Raw genomic sequence first — 17,963 nt, 5'->3', positions numbered from 1 at the left:
TTAACCTTGTCTTTTCAGTTTACATTTTATATACACAGAGGCGGTTAGGGATGTTGAGACTAAATAAAATTTTGAGAGAAGTGAGTAATCTCTGTTTTGTTAAGTCACAATTTAAAAAATCTTTAATAATCTCTCACCACCTTTACACAAAATCTGATTATAGCTTTTAAAAAAACAACAATCAAAGGTCTAATACCTAAATATAATACAAGTTATTCAAGTAACATTTCTATCACAGTAAGCATCTTGATTGAGACTTTGAAGTAATATGTTGTTTTAATTGTAATAGCAAAAGACCCATAATACCTTGGCTGGGTATGAAAGTAGAATAACAGTCATTATGATAACAAATTATTACTTAAATGGATTGAAATAAATTAACAAACTCAGCATACAACACACAGCTTTGGTACTATTAAAGATCATACACAAACTTCAGAACACAAATGAATGTGTGTTGCCAGCAAAAAACAAACTGAAAATTGTGTTGCATACTTGCATGGGATATTTTCCTTAACGCCACTTGCAACATCCCACTAACTTGAGGTTAAACCACTAACCCAGGGTCAAATTGTACAGGTAACCATGGTAACTCAAGGTTTAACTGGTTAACACCGGGTTAGTAGGATGGTGCAAATGGCGCTGTCACACACTAACAATCAATAAATGTATTTGGAATTTACTTTCATAGTCTAGGTCATCATTACAATCATGCCCTATAACAATAATAATTGTAATATACTTATAAAATGATTTAATAATTTAATTTATGGCAAATTATCAACAAATATTTCTGAAATTATTACTTATTAAATAACAACTATTTGAGTGAAAGTTCAAAAAGCACTTACTATGTGTAAAAGTAAAAACAAGAAGTTTTGAATGCCTAATGCAGTTTGTAATCAGGATGCAAATATATATGTAATATATGTATATGATATTGTCTAAATATGGACTATAAGATATAATTAATATAAATATAACATCCTTTAATTATTCACATTTAATTTACTTGTCAGGAGAGGTGGAGTTCTCATTTTGCAGTTGTTGTCTAATGTCAATGTTAGACTGAAGAAGTTCCTTCAATTTCTTGTGAATATCATCATTCTTTTGTTCCAGAAAATCAAGTGCAGTATTTAGCTCATCCAATTTTGAATCCAACATTTCGTACTCTGTAAAGGTGAATTTGATTAAGTGATGATTATATTATTAAGCACAGCATTTTACTGAACGAGAATATATGTAGAATAGATACAACATACTTAAAAAATGGGATAGGGCACATTATTAAGTTGTAACATAGTAAATACTTGTAGTACCTATATTTTTACTATAATAAGTGACCAGCTGGTCTAATAAGCACTCTTTGTGTAATGTACAGTACTGGTAACATGACAAAATGTTGGAAAATGTATACTGCCTTCTTATTCCGTATGGGCTAGATACATATCAAATCTCATTTATTTTCGGGCAACTAAGGCTCATAGATACATACTTTAAAAAAACCGGCCATGTGCGAGTCGGACTCGCGCACGGAGGGTTCCGCACCATCAGCAAAAAAATTGTGTTTGTTGTATGGGAGCCCCCCTTAAATATTTATATTATTTAATTTTTAGTATTTGTTGTTATAGCGGCAACAGAGATACATCATTTGTGAAAATTTCAACTGTCTAGCTATCGCGGTTCATGAGATACAGCCTGGTGACAGACGGACGGACGGACGGACTAGACTAGTAATAGGGTCCCGTCTTTTACCCTTTGGGTACGGAACCCTAAAAATTATCATACATTTTCTGTTACAAAGCATAGAGAGAGCATAGAGATCGGACAGAGGATGTTTTCGTGAACAAACGGTTGAATGATAGATTTGTCATACTTTATTGAGTAGATATTTAGAGTCTATGCGGAAAGAGAAGAGTCGTAGAATGTATTGGATCTCATACGTTTTACGATTCTTCTCTTTCCGCACGGGCCCTAACAATACGAACTGTTATTCTGAAAAACCTTTACCTTCACAAATATTATTATCGTCGTTGTTTTCATCGCTCGGCGCAATTTCACTATCAGCCTCAGCTTTATCCTGATTGGGCTTGTTGTTCTCTTGACCAGCCATTTGTATTACAGAAATATTACCAAAAGGTAAATAAAATAATATTTTTATTTGTTTTTTGAAAACAGTAGAACGTAATGTATCGCAAAATCGTTTAAGATGTCAAAAATGATAGACAAGATAGACCTCGTGTCAAGTGACTACTTTCATAGATCATTATAAATATATTTTCAAGGGTATGATAAAAGACCTATAGCTGGTCAACCAAATCTTGTCAGTAAAAAAAGGCGCGAAATTCAAATTTTCTATGGGACGATATCCCTTCGCGCCTACATTTTTCAAATGTGCCGCGTTTTTCTACTGTCAAGATCTGGTTGACCAAGTATAGCAGATTACCCCACTTATGGGTTTGGCGCACAAAAGTCGCGGTGCGGTGAGGTAGTCTGTTACGGATTTAAAGCCCCTCCACACTCGTACCGAATCGATCGCTCGCTCGCTGATCTTCGAAATCTACTCGACACTCGAAGTGGTGCCAACCCTAATAATTGCTTATTTTGTCGTGAACGCAGCTATTTATTATCTATGCTCTACTGTCAAAGTGTTGAGTGATGACGTTTTTTTGAGGCAGTGGTGAAAACATCGATTTATAAAAAATAGAAAATTACGGCAATCACCAAAGGAAGTCTTTGTTTTAATTATTGACACTTTCTTTTAATAATTGAAAAATGTAAGTACGATTTGAAAGTAAGATATTCCTAGGCTACAGGTAGCATTTAGTAACTTATATTTGTTTTACTAAATCAATCACTGTGACAAGCCTTGTATACGCCTTTTATTGTCTAGTAAACCTATCCTCCTTTTGTGTTAGTGCTTTAAGTTTTTCAGGAAATACGACTTAACTAATCATTTTATATGCAACACTTCAGTAAGTTTTATGCACAAAATGCAGTATATGTCGAAGTAAATGTGTTTTATATAACGACTTACAATACAATACCACAGAATAAGTAATAGTATTATCAACAATACAACAAAAATTGGTTATGAAATCCCATTAAGCGACTAGAACTTAGGATATTTCATACTTACATCTTCTTACTTTATATTTACATGATGGGTAATAAGTGTAATACTTATTACACTTATCATCATCCTCATCTTGTGCTTCATTAAGTTCGGCCTGCCAGACTTTACTGCTTGATAACTTATGATATTTCTTCTTATAATTAACTGTTGAAATGTACAATAAACTAGTTTTTTTTGACTGAGTAGTGTTATGAACAAACAAAATTTAAAAACTTCTGATCATAACACAGGTTTGTTGGAACCATTTTAAGGTATTCAGTGGGATGTTGTATTACTGGCTTAGTACACTTTTGATGGTATAAAACTTTTTGGTCATTGCTTGCTTAGTTCCAGAACATCTCATGAGTAGGAACATAATTAATGATGAAAAGCATACATATTGTTTAAAAGAAAATGTGAATATAAAACACATTATAATTAATTGTGAGTTACTCATAATAATTTCAATGGTCATGTAAAAAAAAGAGATATTGACCTTGAAACCAGCAGATCCATTAAATTTTCTGTCTTTTCTGCTTGATAATTAATTCAAAGTCTTCTTTGTTCTTCTGTTATTGCTATTTAGATGGAATACTTCTGTTTTCAGCAAGATGACATCAGGACCGTACAATTATTCTTATATATTCAAATATATAATAATTGGAGATATGGGAGTTGGCAAATCATGCCTGTTGCATCAGTTCACAGAGAAAAAATGTAAGTATAGTTTAGGATTACAGTGCTAATAATATATTATCTTATATGCTATGTTTCTTATCAAAATGTATATGCTTATAATATACCTGTGTTGATTTCTTTTAGCCTTCCTAACCATGTTAACTGCAAAGGCATATGTATACTCTTTATCAAGTTTTTTTTGTTGCAGTTATGGCTGACTGCCCTCATACAATTGGTGTTGAGTTTGGAACCCGGATAATTGAAGTTGCGGGGCAAAAAATCAAATTACAAATTTGGGACACAGCTGGACAAGAGAGGTTCAGAGCTGTCACTCGCTCTTATTACAGAGGTGCTGCTGGGGCACTAATGGTGTATGATATAACAAGAAGGTAAGAAAGACCCACTTTTTAAGCATTGCTACAGTGGCAACTATTTGCAGAAACACTTGCTATACAGAGTGCACAGTAGTGTGCGTGCTTGCATAACTGCATATACATATATTTGTCTACTTGTCTAGTGTATGTGTATGTGTGAGCAATGTTTCCAAACCATTGTCTATAATGGCTCTTAACAATTTCAATGAAGTTTAAGATTTAAGGGCTTACAAAGACAAGAAATTAACTTGATTAGCTTTCATTCTCTCTTAGACAGCAAAATAAACTTGTCTTGTTGTTGTTGTGAGTAATTTTGAGAATAACGTCGAAATTGGTCAAACTGACGTGACACGTGACGTTAGCTATTAACTCCCTGTTTAAAAATCTTATGTGGTAGGCAGAGCTGGGCACCGTTAATCAAAAAGTTAACTTCGTTAATCATTAATCCGTTAAATAAAAAGTTAACTTCGTTAAACGTTAAAACGTTACTTTTCAAAAGTTTTAACGGAAGTTAAAGTTAATCGTTAACTCGAAATCGTAAATATACGCAATAGGAAATAATCGGTCTCGAATAGTAAGTTGTTAAATTTGTCTCGCTCGCACCCGTGTATCTTATATGGCAACTGCTCAAGTTGCCGCTATGACTCTGTCATACTCTCGTAATAACAAAATTGATACGGCGCACGGGGTAAGCAATATCAGACTCTTAGTCAGTAGTACGATTCGCGCTATGTAAAGTTGCACTGCATACAAACCTAACGCAAAGTAGTCGGTACTTGATCGGCGCGGCGCGGCAGCGCGCGGCCTCGTTGTGAGTAGGTACTTAGGTATAACGATTAACGGACTTAAGGAAAGTTAACAAGGCGGTTACAGGTTTTTAAAGTTAACTTAAAAGTTAATCCGTTACTCGAAAACTTAACTTCGTTAATTAACGATTAACGGATTAACGGACTTCTGCCCAGCTATGGTGGTAGGTAGGCTCCCAACTTGTTTGCAACTGGCACTTGTTCCTTCTGATATCAATACATGATATTCGGTTAAATACTGGAAAGGCACTCAGCAAACCTTGCCATTTTGCTATGTATTAGACATTTAGGAGGATATACTTACTATAGGAGGCGCCTTGAGAAGGTTGAGGGCCTAGCACCCTTCTCTCCTTCCACTTGCACAGTAGGTACCTACTGATCCACCAGTTTCCATCTAAGGTTTCATCTCCCCACGGTCACACACGCCATACTGCAAATGGTCGCTGTGTGGGATTTACTAAATCAATACCTAATTATGTTACGCACACTTTTCGACACGTGAAATCAAACGTTAGGAATCACTGAACCCTGGCTAAAGGGCCTGAAGGATATGGCTCATATTTGGTCTGTGTATGGCGCATTCCACAGGGTCTGAAAATAAGAATTGTAATTTCCATTGTTACGGAATAAAAGAGGGTTATGAATATTGTCTAGTCTCCGATTCCTCCACGGATTTGTACCTAAAAAAGGAGGTACCTACGTTTTTTTGCTAAAAGTAAGTTGTCACTGTTGCCAGTAAAGTAAGTAAATCAGTAAATTAAACCTTATCATCGAGCAAGACAGGTGATCATACTTGATTTAAAACACGCTTACACACTTTCAAATCAGAAATTAAGCAGGAAAAAATTTCAAACACCAGTAAAAACTCCAAAAACAGACAAGGAAATACAAACTTACATGAGACACTTAGAAAACTAACTTAGATTATGAAATGGAACCCAAATATGTCCAACCCTATTACAACATGCTTGAAACTGCCATTAAAACAAGTCTAAAAATAGCCAGAAATACCCAAATAGCAAAATGGAAAACATTGGATGGAGACAGGAGAAGATAGAGAAAGTTGGAAACAACTGGAGGTGGAGAAGGCCTTCACCCAGAGACGGATCCATACAAACAAACAAAACAACTAAGATAAACTAAAAGAATGAGTATGGAAGAAAAGGCTATAATATAATATAAGTACACGTACAAACATTCTGACAGTCGCAGGCAGAGGATAATAACTATATACTTAATACAATTGTCACGGCCCTGTTGTGCTCTTACGTATGGACGTAAGAGCACGCCACGATGAGATTGTTTCTCTCATACTAGCTTTAGCTAGGACTTTAGCTTTTAATGATCGCTCTTGGCAGTCGTCAGCCGGGCATGCCCGAACAATTGTGTGGAATACCACTGCTCACGCTCGCAACGCTCGCTTTCGCCGGCCACACCACGGCGTGAATAGAATACACTTCTTATTTTTATTTATTTTACTTTCAGGTCCACTTATAATCATTTGAGCAGCTGGCTAACGGACACACGTAATTTGACCAACCCGAGCACTGTGATATTCCTGATCGGCAATAAGTCCGACTTAGACGGCCAGAGAGACGTAACATATGAGGAAGCCAAACAATTTGCTGATGAAAATGGCCTGATGTTTGTAGAAGCAAGTGCTAAAACGTAAGTACACATTAATTTCTGATTATTTTTCTTTTTTAGACTAGTAGTTCGTCCCGAACTGAGAACTACGGCGAACTTTGTCCATTATTGACCCCCATTTTGTATTAAAAGTCCTATGGGACATGGGTCGGTATCGGCGACCGCCGGAGTCGGAGCCGCACGTATTTACGCAGCGGTTAGAGGGAGATAGGGCGTGCTACTCTCCCATGTGTAGTAGTAATCTCTACGGTAGGGTAATCCTGGATTGCTGCATTCTCAACTACTCGTTTTAGGTATCCGGCGATTGAGAGCGAGATGGCAGACACGCTATCGCGATCACTAGAAGTTCAACTCCAGACTTGTTAAAAACAGAAAGACAGCCATTTTTTTCTATATATCATAGTCGCGAAATAAAACATCTTTATTAGAAATGAGTCGGGGTGTACCTATAGGGGCCTCCCCTAGCGGATCTTTCTACTAGCTTCTAGCGGAGGTACCTACACCAAGCTCTATCTTGGAATCTTTATGCAAACTGTTGGTTATATATAATACTTAATATCTGGCTGATCGATCTTCGCTCGGAAAACATATAAAAACTCGAAAATGCGCGTTTTCCCAGAGATAAGACCTAGCTAGATCGATTTTTCGCCCCCGAAAACCCCCATATAGCAAATTTCATCGAAATCGTTAGAGCCGTTTCCGAGATCCCCGAAATATATATATAAATAAATAAATATATATAAATAAACAAGAATTGCTCGTTTAAAGGTATTAGATTAGATAATAGATAATAGGTATCAACTGCATTTTGCTAATGTTGTCTACAGTGGCCAGAACGTGGAGGAGGCATTCTTGGAGACCGCCAAAAAGATATATCAGAGTATTCAAGACGGCAGGCTGGACCTGAACGCCGCGGAGTCGGGCGTGCAGCACAAGCCCGCGTCGCCGGGCCGCCCGCTGGCCGCGCCGCCCGCCGCCAAGGACAACTGCGCCTGCTAACTGGCCACGGGCGGCTGGGTCAGAAACGTTCGGGAAAACCGGCGTCTTTTCTGCGGACATTACCAAAGTTAACGGTTCGCGTACCTACATTTTTTCTAAGACATTCACCATACAAATTTTAAAAATAGAAGGTATAACAGTCGATAAAATTAGGCTTTAAAGTCCGTTTATTTTTGATATCTACAGGAAAGACGCTTAACCTCGAGTCATACTAAAAGTTTTTGACCCGTGTACTCGTGACACGGCCCGGAGCCCACTCTTCGACCATCCCGACAAGGCCAGTTTGCTTGGTGTCAAATCGACTTCTCTTTATGAAACGAGCCCATCAACGTGCACACTAGCGCCACTGCTAAATAATCGTGATTATTTCAATTTAACGAAAGATATTTAAAAAAAGGAGGCCTCTACGTACTGTATCTTGTATTGAAGTACCTTTTGAATACATCAAACTAGTTTATATGTTGCTGGATTCGTCAATCTATGAACTCAAAACAAAAACGGCCGTTTTTACTTTGGACGCATAGATTGACGAATCCAGCAACATAGAAACTAGTTTGATGTACTCAAAAAGTACTTTAATACAAGATACAGTACGTAGCGGCCCCCTTTTTTAAATGTATTTCGTAAAATTAAAATAATTACGATTATTTAGCAGTGGCGCTAGTGTGCACGTTGATGGGCTCTTAAGGCGCCACTAGAAACAAAAATCAAACCGCTTTCTAAAAGTTTTAGCTAGTATATAGTCAGTGGATGCGTAAAGTATGCGACCATGTATTTTTGTGAAATAAATTTCAAATTGGCTAGCCTATTTTTAAAGATTACCATAAGGTAAATGTGGCTAATTCCGTCATAGGGGCTATTCCGTCTACGAGCGCATTTTCAATCGTAGGAAAAAAAAAACATCTGTTTTTGATTGCTGAAACTAAAAGCAATCGCTGCTTTGTCGATGAACGTATTTTGTTCGTTGTTCGAGAAAAACGCTAGTAGACGGAATAGCCACATTGACCTTAATCATTTGGTACTGACACTGACAATACTTTTATTAGTCAGAAATCTGATTTTAATAATTATTTTAATTGAAGTTCATTTCAAAAGGAAATATTGTGGTAGAATACTAGTTTCGGTTTTTGTATGGGAGTGGCGTATGTGTTCTAGTATTATGTAATATGTGTCACGAGTGGCGGCCAGTGGGCACGTCTCCACACATCAGTGTGCACTAATGCTTTCGGGATATCATTTTTAATCGATAAGTTAACTAGAGTATTTAAAATAATATATAAGATCTTAAATAAGAGTATTAACGAGTCCCATTCTGTTTCTACTTATTTACATTCCAAATCAATCACTGGTTTATGGTGCATTACTTTAGAACAAAAGGGGTTTTCATATTTTTTCATTCATCTGAAGCCAGAAGGCAAAGTTGTCAGAAAGTGATTTATATAGGTTGATAATTTTAACCGATTTTTTTTTATTGTGTATAATACTTGTGTGCTGTATTAATTTATTTATTAAACCATGTTTATAAACAGAAGTAAGAAACTCAAATTATTAAACATAACATTGTTTATTTTAAATGTCAGTTTTCATTTATCTTACAGAGTTGACAAAAAGTTAGCCAATGGTGTGATTTGTCCGAACCACAATCATAATATTCATGAAATTGTTTTAAGGCTGAGAAAGGAGTAAAATACTGTTGGTGTTAGGGATCATCGGAATGTTGTATTTGTTATGGAAGACTAATTGTTATGTCGAAACAAAATTATAACAATATTTTTGTTCCCTTTTGTAGTTTATCGAGAGAACTGGATGGTATATAGCTAAGAAAACTTCACTGTTAAGGTTCCTCTTCTCCGGCGAAAGATATGGGGACCTATCACGAACTCCGAAATTCTAAGTACCTACTCTATCACTCTTACGATGCACGAGTGACATAATAATATGTAGAAACACTGAAACTCCGAATTTCAAAGTCCGCGGTAGAGTAGACCACTAGAGGGCGGAATAGTACATACGATACAAGTGCGAAAATTAGGAAATTACCTCTATTCGCACGCATGTATCGTACAACGTTTTACAGTACATAATTAATTATGGCCCTTTAAATAAATTTTCGACATAGGCACGTAAAGTGTAAGGGACCTTATTGTCGATGGCGCTTACGCCGCACAGCGCCGCGCGGCATTGTACCCATCGGAGCATCGTTAATAATGGCGTAACCGCCATCGACAATAAGGTCCCTTTTCATAGATAACGTCACATATGTACTTAATGTAAAATTTCATACGATTCGCGAGAAAATTACTGACTGCCTATGTTATTCATCTTATCGCTGAATGTTTCTATGAAGAAGCTTCTAACGCCGCCTCGCCCTCTAGGAGGAAATGTATCATTAGGTATACCAAGCTGTTGAAATTTAACCAAGTGTGCAATATTCACAAGTGTACGTTTAATAATTTGAATGATAAATGAAAATTATCACAAATATTTTAGATACCTAACGATAGATTTCTGATCGAATTACAAAGTACCAAACACACGTGTGTTTTGTGTGTGTAAGTTGAGGTAATACTAGCTAATACTGTTGTAATGTTTGTGAACCATGTATACTGATTATTTTCAAATCCGTTACAGGATACATTATCCAAAATCTAAAAATGCGTGCAAAATAAAAATAAATGCAAACTAAACCAGGGACCTAATTTGTAAAAAAGAACCATTTCAGATGCTTTAGAAAAATGTCACGTGCAAGTTGTCACGTCCCAAAATTGCATTTAAAATACTTAGTGCGTTATGTCCATGGCACTTATATGAAGGGTCACGGAAAGAACTTGTCGAGTCACTTTAGTAACATTTTGAGTAAGTAATAGCGGTTTTAAAATTTGGAACAATATCAAAATGTATGGTAATTCCGTGACCAGAGGCGGTAGCCGGTCGCATTTTTATCGCTTGTTACCATGCATGCCCGTCACGTTCTAACAGGTATGTAAGTGCGAAAGTAACGGGCATATAGTGACAAGCTATAAAAATGGAAACATACTGCGCCCGCAGCCCGCAGGTCTTCTATATTATACAGTGGTAGCAAAAAATTAACTAATAGTTCATTAAAAGCTCTACATTTTGAGATAAAAATCACATTTTCCGAAAAAAGTGACTAGACATAGACATGTTCTTTCCGTGTACCCTTCATATCTAATACCTTTAAACGAGAAATTCTTGCATATTTATTTATTTATATATTTATTTATATATATTATTTCAATGATCTCGGAAACGGCTCTAACGATTTCGATGAAATTTGGTATATGGGGGTTTTCGGGGGCGATAAATCGATCTAGCTAGGTCTTATCTCTGGAAAACGCTAATTTTTGAGATTTTATATGTTTTCCGAGCAAAGCTCGGTCTCCCAGATATTATTAATTATATACCTACTGCTACCTAAGTGAAATTGGAAACAATTTAATGAGTTGTTATGGGTGGTGGTGCAGTATATCAGTCAAGAGTCAACGGTCGCGTTTAAATTTCTAAATAAATAAATAAATTATGTATTAACGTTACGTCACGTTATAAACCTAAATGTATCAAATTGCATGCAGTCGATCGCTTCTACAATTTCATACATGTAGGTTACTTGCTTTATCGTGGAGGTAGACGTGTTATGGAAAAAATTACCAATCAAAAGAAAAGTTAGCAAAGGTTTCATATTATTTTGAATAAAGTCGCATTTTAGATTTATGTTATGTATGTACCTACACTAATGGTTTTTCGCCCTATAATATGCACGTATTTTGTTCATCAAAATGGTATTAGGTACACTAGTTAATCAGTTATTTTCATCTAATACAATAAATTTCATAGAATAGTTGTTTAGGTACTACCTACGATATATTATGTGTAACTAACGTGTTAAATAAATATTATTTGTACAGTGTATACTTTGTTCTTTTCCTAAGCTGTTTCTTATATTGACACAGAATAAATAATAGTACTCAGTACAGAAGACTCACTCACTAACAAAACACGTCTGTTACGATCAGCACAGATATGGCCGCTAGGTGGCGACAGCGCCACGCGCGGCTTATGGCTTTCCCCAAAATTGGGGCGGAACGGAACGGATGTACTTTTAGCTACGAGCAAAGCGACGAAATCGCGGAGTGAGCCACGCCTGATATTGATATCAGGGAAATGGGATACGTAATTCCGTAATATTTAAATACCTAATCCTCCTTAATATTTCCGTACTAGCTTTCAACTTCGTGGAGGAGCTAAAAATTTTATTTTCATCACACTTTCATCTTTTTCTAAGATCTTGTTTCATGCAGGTGTACTGAAGGTCAAATGCCTATGTTGTTTCCGCGGGAGTTATAGATTGTGAAAAAAGCTGTAACTCCCATAGGCAGTTATAGCCGGATGGATCTGTGCCTCTGATGCCTAACTTGTCCAAAAGTGACAATATGGCGGACAAGTGTGATGAAAAACTTTGTGTGTGACTCCTGGGGTAATATTATTGCAAACTCGGGTCTTTCATTCACTCCAGGCTGCGGCTGTCGTGAATTAACCCCCTACTCGTTTCCGATATTTCACTTATCGCCCTCGTTGCACATTATACAATTCTGATTCTTATTGCTTATACCTAGGCATACCTAAGTACCTAGTAGCAGGCGTGGCTCACTCCGCGATTTCGTCGCTTTGCTACAGTAGCTAAAAGTACATCCGTTCCACACCAATTTTGGGGAAAGCCATAAGCCGCGCGTGGCGCTGTCGCCACCTAGCGCTATTGATCCTTTTGAAATAATATATACCTTTAATAGAGTCTGTGCGGAAAGAGAAGAGTCGTGAAATGTATGGGGCCCAATACATTCCACGACTCTTAAATTCTCTTTCCGCGCAGACTATATAATGTTGGAGTTTCATAGCTGTTTCATAGTAAGTAACTAGACTTTGAAAGTTTTATGGCAGATTTTGGACTTTATTAATAAGTTAATAAGGGTCGTAATAGATGATTTTACTTTATGCTCTCTGGGGTATAAAAAGCAAGTATATGCCGCTTACGCGACTTAAATACCTCCTTTACTTGGAGGATATAATCAAACGGAGACGCCATGTCTGTAATTTTCTGTACAAAACAGTCTGCCGATTTTTGCGGGGGAGGGGAACGTCAAATGTATGCGTAACGTAAAAATGGCCATGTCAGATAAACGTCAGTCCATACATTGTGTACACAAACAACATACATTGTGTTTACATTGTGTGTGTAAAAAGCTGTAGGTACATCTGAGTGTTCAATTAGATTTAAATATGAATCACTTAGATGTACCTACAGCTTTTTTGAACGGTTTCATTAAAGAAAATGTATACAAAGTGCACTGAAAGATTTCAGTTCCTCTTTCATTTGCATTAATATGGCCTAAACGTCTATGCCAAACTTAATCCACACGGATTTGTGCGGCTAATTTGAGTGAACTTTGACTATCACTGTATAAGCATATTGGTGTACTCTCACATGGTTTTAAGATATCATTTAACAAATTCTTTAAATAAATTGCCTCTTTACAAGCTTCGCTTAATCCCATGTATTCCGATTCACAGCTCGACAAAGCAATAGTTCTTTGCTTTCTGGATTCATAAGATATTACACATCCCGACATTATGAAGCAATAACCTGTGTAAGATCTTCTATCTATAGCAGGGATGTTGCGGATGCAGATTTTTTGACATCCGCGGATGCGGATGCGGATGCGGATATTTAGAGGCTCACATCCGCGGATGCGGATGCGGATGCGGATGTCAAGATTAGGTACTCAGAAAACGTCAAATATTACATTTTTATTATTTTTTTATTAAAAAAAAAACGAAACTTTTAGTATTTGAGCAAGAATATAGGTGCGTTATATTTATTAAACAGTTACTTGGCCGACTTTTCTGGATCTAGACGATTTCGTTATAGGTAATGACGAAATTACCTAGCACTTACGCCGCCGCTAAGACGTTCCTGTACCGACTTGTTCGACATCCGCATCCGCATAAGCTCCGCATCGATTTTATGCGGATGCGGATGCAGATGCGGATGTTGAAAATAATGCGGAAGTTCCGCGGTTGCGGATGCGGATGCGGATGTTCGCAACATCCCTGATCTATAGTACATGCTGCCCAATCAGCATCCACAAAACCATGCAAAGAACTATTACACTTTCTATACACTAAACCATAGCTTTTAGTTTTCTGTAAATATCTTAACAGTCTTTTTAAATGTTTCCAATGAGTTTCATTATAACTATTGTTATACTGGCTAAGAAAACTACGACGACTGGGCCCATAACCTAATGAAACTTCAAGTTCATTTGCAACCCAACTTGAAGTTTCATTATGACCGTTGGCCGCCTATTTTCGACAGAGGGGAAAGCCTGTTAATGGCTACTCCGTTTAGTTGTATCCTCCAAGCTCCTTTACGAGCATGAGAATTGTAAATATCACTCATGCCGGCAAAGAGGTATAATATAAAATAAAAAAGCGGCCAAGTGCGAGTCGGACTCGCCCATGAAGGGTTCCGTATTTAGGCGATTTATGACGTATTAAAAAAAAACTACTTGCTAGATCTCGTTCAAACCAATTTTCGGTGGAAGTTTACATGGTAATGTACATCATATATTTTTTTTAGTTTTATCATTCTCTTATTTTAGAAGTTACAGGGGGGGGGACACACATTTTACCACTTTGGAAGTGTCTCTCGCGCAAACTATTCAGTTTAGAAAAAAATGATATTAGAAACCTCAATATCATTTTTGAAGACCTATCCATAGATACCCCACACGTATGGGTTTGATGAAAAAAAAAATTTTGAGTTTCAGTTCGAAGTATGGGGAACCCCAAAAATTTATTGTTTTTTTTCTATTTTTGTGTGAAAATCTTAATGCGGTTCACAGAATACATCTACTTACCAAGTTTCAACAGTATAGTTCTTATAGTTTCGGAGAAAAGTGGCTGTGACATACGGACGGACAGACAGACGGACAGACAGACAGACAGACAGACATGACGAATCTATAAGGGTTCCGTTTTTTGCCATTTGGCTACGGAACCCTAAAAATCGGCCAAGGGCATGTCGGACCATGCTCAGTATACCTACGTTGTACTTTGTTAAATAATTTAAAAAAAGCGGCCAAGTGCGAGTCGGACTCGCCCATGAAGGGTTCCGTATTTAGGCGATTTATGACGTATAAAAAAAAACTACTTACTAGATCTCGTTCAAACCAATTTTCGGTGGAAGTTTACATGGTAATGTACATCATATATTTTTTTTAGTTTTATCATTCTATTATTTTAGAAGTTACAGGGGGGGGGACACACATTTTACCACTTTGGAAGTGTCTCTCGCGCAAACTATTTAGTTTAGAAAAAAATGATATTAGAAACCTCAATATCATTTTTGAAGACCTATCCATAGACACCCCACACGTATGGGTTTGATGAAAAAAAAATTTTTGACTTTCAGTTCGAAGTATGGGGAACCCCAAAAATTTATTGTTTTTTTCTATTTTTGTGTGAAAATCTTAATGCGGTTCACAGAATACATCTACTTACCAAGTTTCAACAGTATAGTTCTTATAGTTTCGGAGAAAAGTGGCTGTGACATACGGACGGACAGACAGACGGACAGACATGACGAATCTATAAGGGTTCCGTTTTTTGCCATTTGGCTACGGAACCCTAAAAATGACACTGACCATGGCCCGACTTGCTCTTGGCCGGTTTTAGTGCATTTTAGCTTTATGCGTAGGTATGAAAACTCCCAGGCTTGTCATTGACCGGTGGCTGATAACGGGTCGTGGTTATTAAGTGGACACTTTTGGTAAGGCAATATGAGTCTTAAAAGATTTTTAACTTCATGCACCAGACTAGACTAGAGCATGAACTGCATGAAAGATGCCGTCGCCTCGTTGGGTACCACATAGGTACAGTCAGCAGCAGAAGTTACTAAGCGGGCGAGGTTTTCAAAATTACCTTGACACGTTCTTATTCTCTTAAAAATAAAATCGCGTCAAGATCATTTTGAACACCTCGCCCGCTTAGCAACTTCTGCTGCTGACTGTACACAATAATATTTACCTGTGTTTGGAAGGCTGCAATTAATTTACCTATGTATCATTGGATTCAATTGACTTATATTTTACTTCGTAAAGACGGGACGAACACTTAAGTACAAAGTGGGCCAGTGCATTGGTGCGCAAATGGCTTTGGGCACATTTTCGTTGGTTTGAGCATGTTCGCTCAGCATTATATGAAAGTGCCTATCCTTATTTTTGAAATCTTTTTGGGTTCTCCCCCTAGCTGCTGGTACCGTACCTATTTCTCTTCTATCTCAATACGTGCCTTATCACATATACCTACGGTTTACAGCGCAGCGATAGCGCAACGTGGCAGGCCACGTGTGCACATCGAGGTGGGCCTACCGCGAAAACCGAAATCCGCAAATTGCGGGAATCCTTCTCCTTCACTCCAATGAAGGCATAATTAGGGCGCGCAATATAGCCTTAAGTAAGGGTTATAATTATAATTGTGCCAATCTCTGTGTGATGGTATGTTTTGTGACATAGTACTTTTTTACCATAGCGCCAACATTACTTAGCAGATTTTGATGAACTAGGCTTCAACCAATTAGTTTTAACATTTTAAGTTTTAACCCACTTCCAAAAAGGTGGAACTTCTATACGAAAAAAAAAAACTAATCAGGTTTTTACTATAAATTCTTTTGAGGTGTCCTGTACTGTAAAATTATTCTCGTCAGTAAGTATATATTTGTAATAGGATGTTGAATAAAATCACAGCTATAGTGTCGAAATTGTATTTCTATAAAAGAGAAATCGGGGACTCTGCATTTCAGTATATCCATTTCATTTCAGTATACTCAATATTTTGGTAAATTTAGAACTTACATAATAGTTAAAATACAAATTATATGTTTACATGGAATGAAAACTAAATGCATGTACTAAGTAGTTATGTTCTAAATACCACTCCCACTTACAATACTGTATTTAAAACATTGAAGTAATGCATGTAGCTTATATTATTTAACTTCACAATTTTGTATTGTAACACATTGCTATTACATATTATCCTTACAGTATGACGCAATTTTGCTCAATTCATTAATTACTTAATTAAATAATTGATATCAAACTACACCTATTCAAACATCATCTATAGTGGGCAACCAAAATGCCATATTAGTACATGCGGATGCTAGCATCATAAATTTGGGGTTAAACTGAACACACTGAATAGGTGCTGGATGATCGCCATTCAGGACACACACCTTGTACCCTGTGTCTGCATTCCACACATGAACTCGCCCATCGGTAGACCCACTGAATATGTACTGGGAGTCAGGGCTGAAGGATGCTTCAATGGGAATACCTTTGTTGTTTAGATGGCCCGTAAATGTTTGTAGTGGTGTGCCATGATAAGCATCCACTAGTCTAATAATTGATCCATTTGTGCTTATCAGCATAGTCTTTCCATCCCGGGAAAATTTTAATCCTGTCCAGTCACATTCTTTTTCTTGGTTTAATTTGAATGTCACAAAAGGACCCTTGTCAAATGATCTCAGGTCATATAACTTAATGCTCTCTGAATTGACTCCAGCTGCAAATATTAGACCTTCAGGATCATAGGCAGCCACAGGTCGCCCTGACAAGTGCATCAGTCCTTGACAATTTGGTGAACGCAGATCCCATAAACGCAATGTTTTGTCTAAAGAGCCTGATAAGAATGTGTCTTCCACTGGTGACAAACATAGGGTCACAACTTTTTTGGTGTGACCTGGGAAGTATCTGATGTACTTGTTGTCGTGAAGAGAAAGATATCGGATGGTGTCGTCAACTTTAGTGGAACTGTGGATTGCAGTATTTTTAGCGTGTGTGAAGTGTATTAAGTCAACTCCATATTTTTTACTGTTTACCGTAATCATTTGTGTGCCTTTTTCACAATCATAAATAACAATCTGATCATCTTCACTGCACGATATTAACGTCTCTCCACTCGGTGAAAAATCTATACTGTTTATTTTGTCTGTATTTTCCCTGAACACCTTAGCGACCTTAAAACTCCGTACGACTGGATCGACTAGTTTCATCATTTGTAACAGATTCTCGTAACCAGGTTTTGTTAAAACGCCTTCTTTAAAAGAATGTAATAATTGCAAAAGCTTCTGTTTTGAGAATTCAATACAAATTTTAAAGCATCTTTGTAGCGCACACCACTTTTGATTGACACTTATGTTTCCACAGGTAAAGTAACTTAAACAGTTAGGATATGTTCTTTGTACAAAACAAAATTTTTCAAGCA

At 37.0% G+C, this 17,963-nt stretch overlaps 3 protein-coding genes across 3 annotated transcripts in view; 1 reads left to right on the top strand and 2 right to left on the bottom strand.

Annotated features, from left to right (window-relative positions):
• Window positions 1–985: 985 nt before the first annotated feature.
• The window catches only part of LOC134648060 (UPF0184 protein AAEL002161), a 70,429-nt gene continuing 53,451 nt past the window's right edge, over window positions 986–17,963 (bottom strand). Inside the window, exons 2-3 of the mRNA XM_063502502.1 lie at window positions 2,011–2,202; window positions 986–1,172 (exon numbers count right to left, since the gene is read on the bottom strand). Of these exons, the coding sequence (XP_063358572.1) occupies window positions 1,009–1,172; window positions 2,011–2,113 (267 nt within the window). The 5' untranslated portion in view covers window positions 2,114–2,202 and the 3' untranslated portion in view covers window positions 986–1,008. The remainder of the gene's footprint in view (window positions 1,173–2,010; window positions 2,203–17,963) is intronic.
• On the top strand, window positions 2,628–7,738 carry LOC134648488 (ras-related protein Rab-14). The gene is made up of 5 exons (XM_063503007.1): window positions 2,628–2,777; window positions 3,723–3,832; window positions 4,002–4,182; window positions 6,459–6,641; window positions 7,448–7,738. Exons 2-5 carry the CDS (start codon window positions 3,727–3,729, stop codon window positions 7,617–7,619), a joined length of 642 nt encoding a protein of 213 aa, XP_063359077.1. The 5' UTR covers window positions 2,628–2,777; window positions 3,723–3,726; the 3' UTR covers window positions 7,620–7,738.
• LOC134648056 (WD repeat-containing protein 82) lies at window positions 16,445–17,908 on the bottom strand. The gene has a single exon (XM_063502499.1). It carries the CDS (start codon window positions 17,752–17,754, stop codon window positions 16,807–16,809), a length of 948 nt encoding a protein of 315 aa, XP_063358569.1. The 5' UTR covers window positions 17,755–17,908; the 3' UTR covers window positions 16,445–16,806.

Source organism: Cydia amplana, chromosome 5 (assembly GCF_948474715.1).
Source record: "Cydia amplana chromosome 5, ilCydAmpl1.1, whole genome shotgun sequence".
Taxonomy (NCBI): domain Eukaryota; kingdom Metazoa; phylum Arthropoda; class Insecta; order Lepidoptera; family Tortricidae; genus Cydia; species Cydia amplana.
This window is presented reverse-complemented; position numbering and strand designations above follow the sequence as displayed.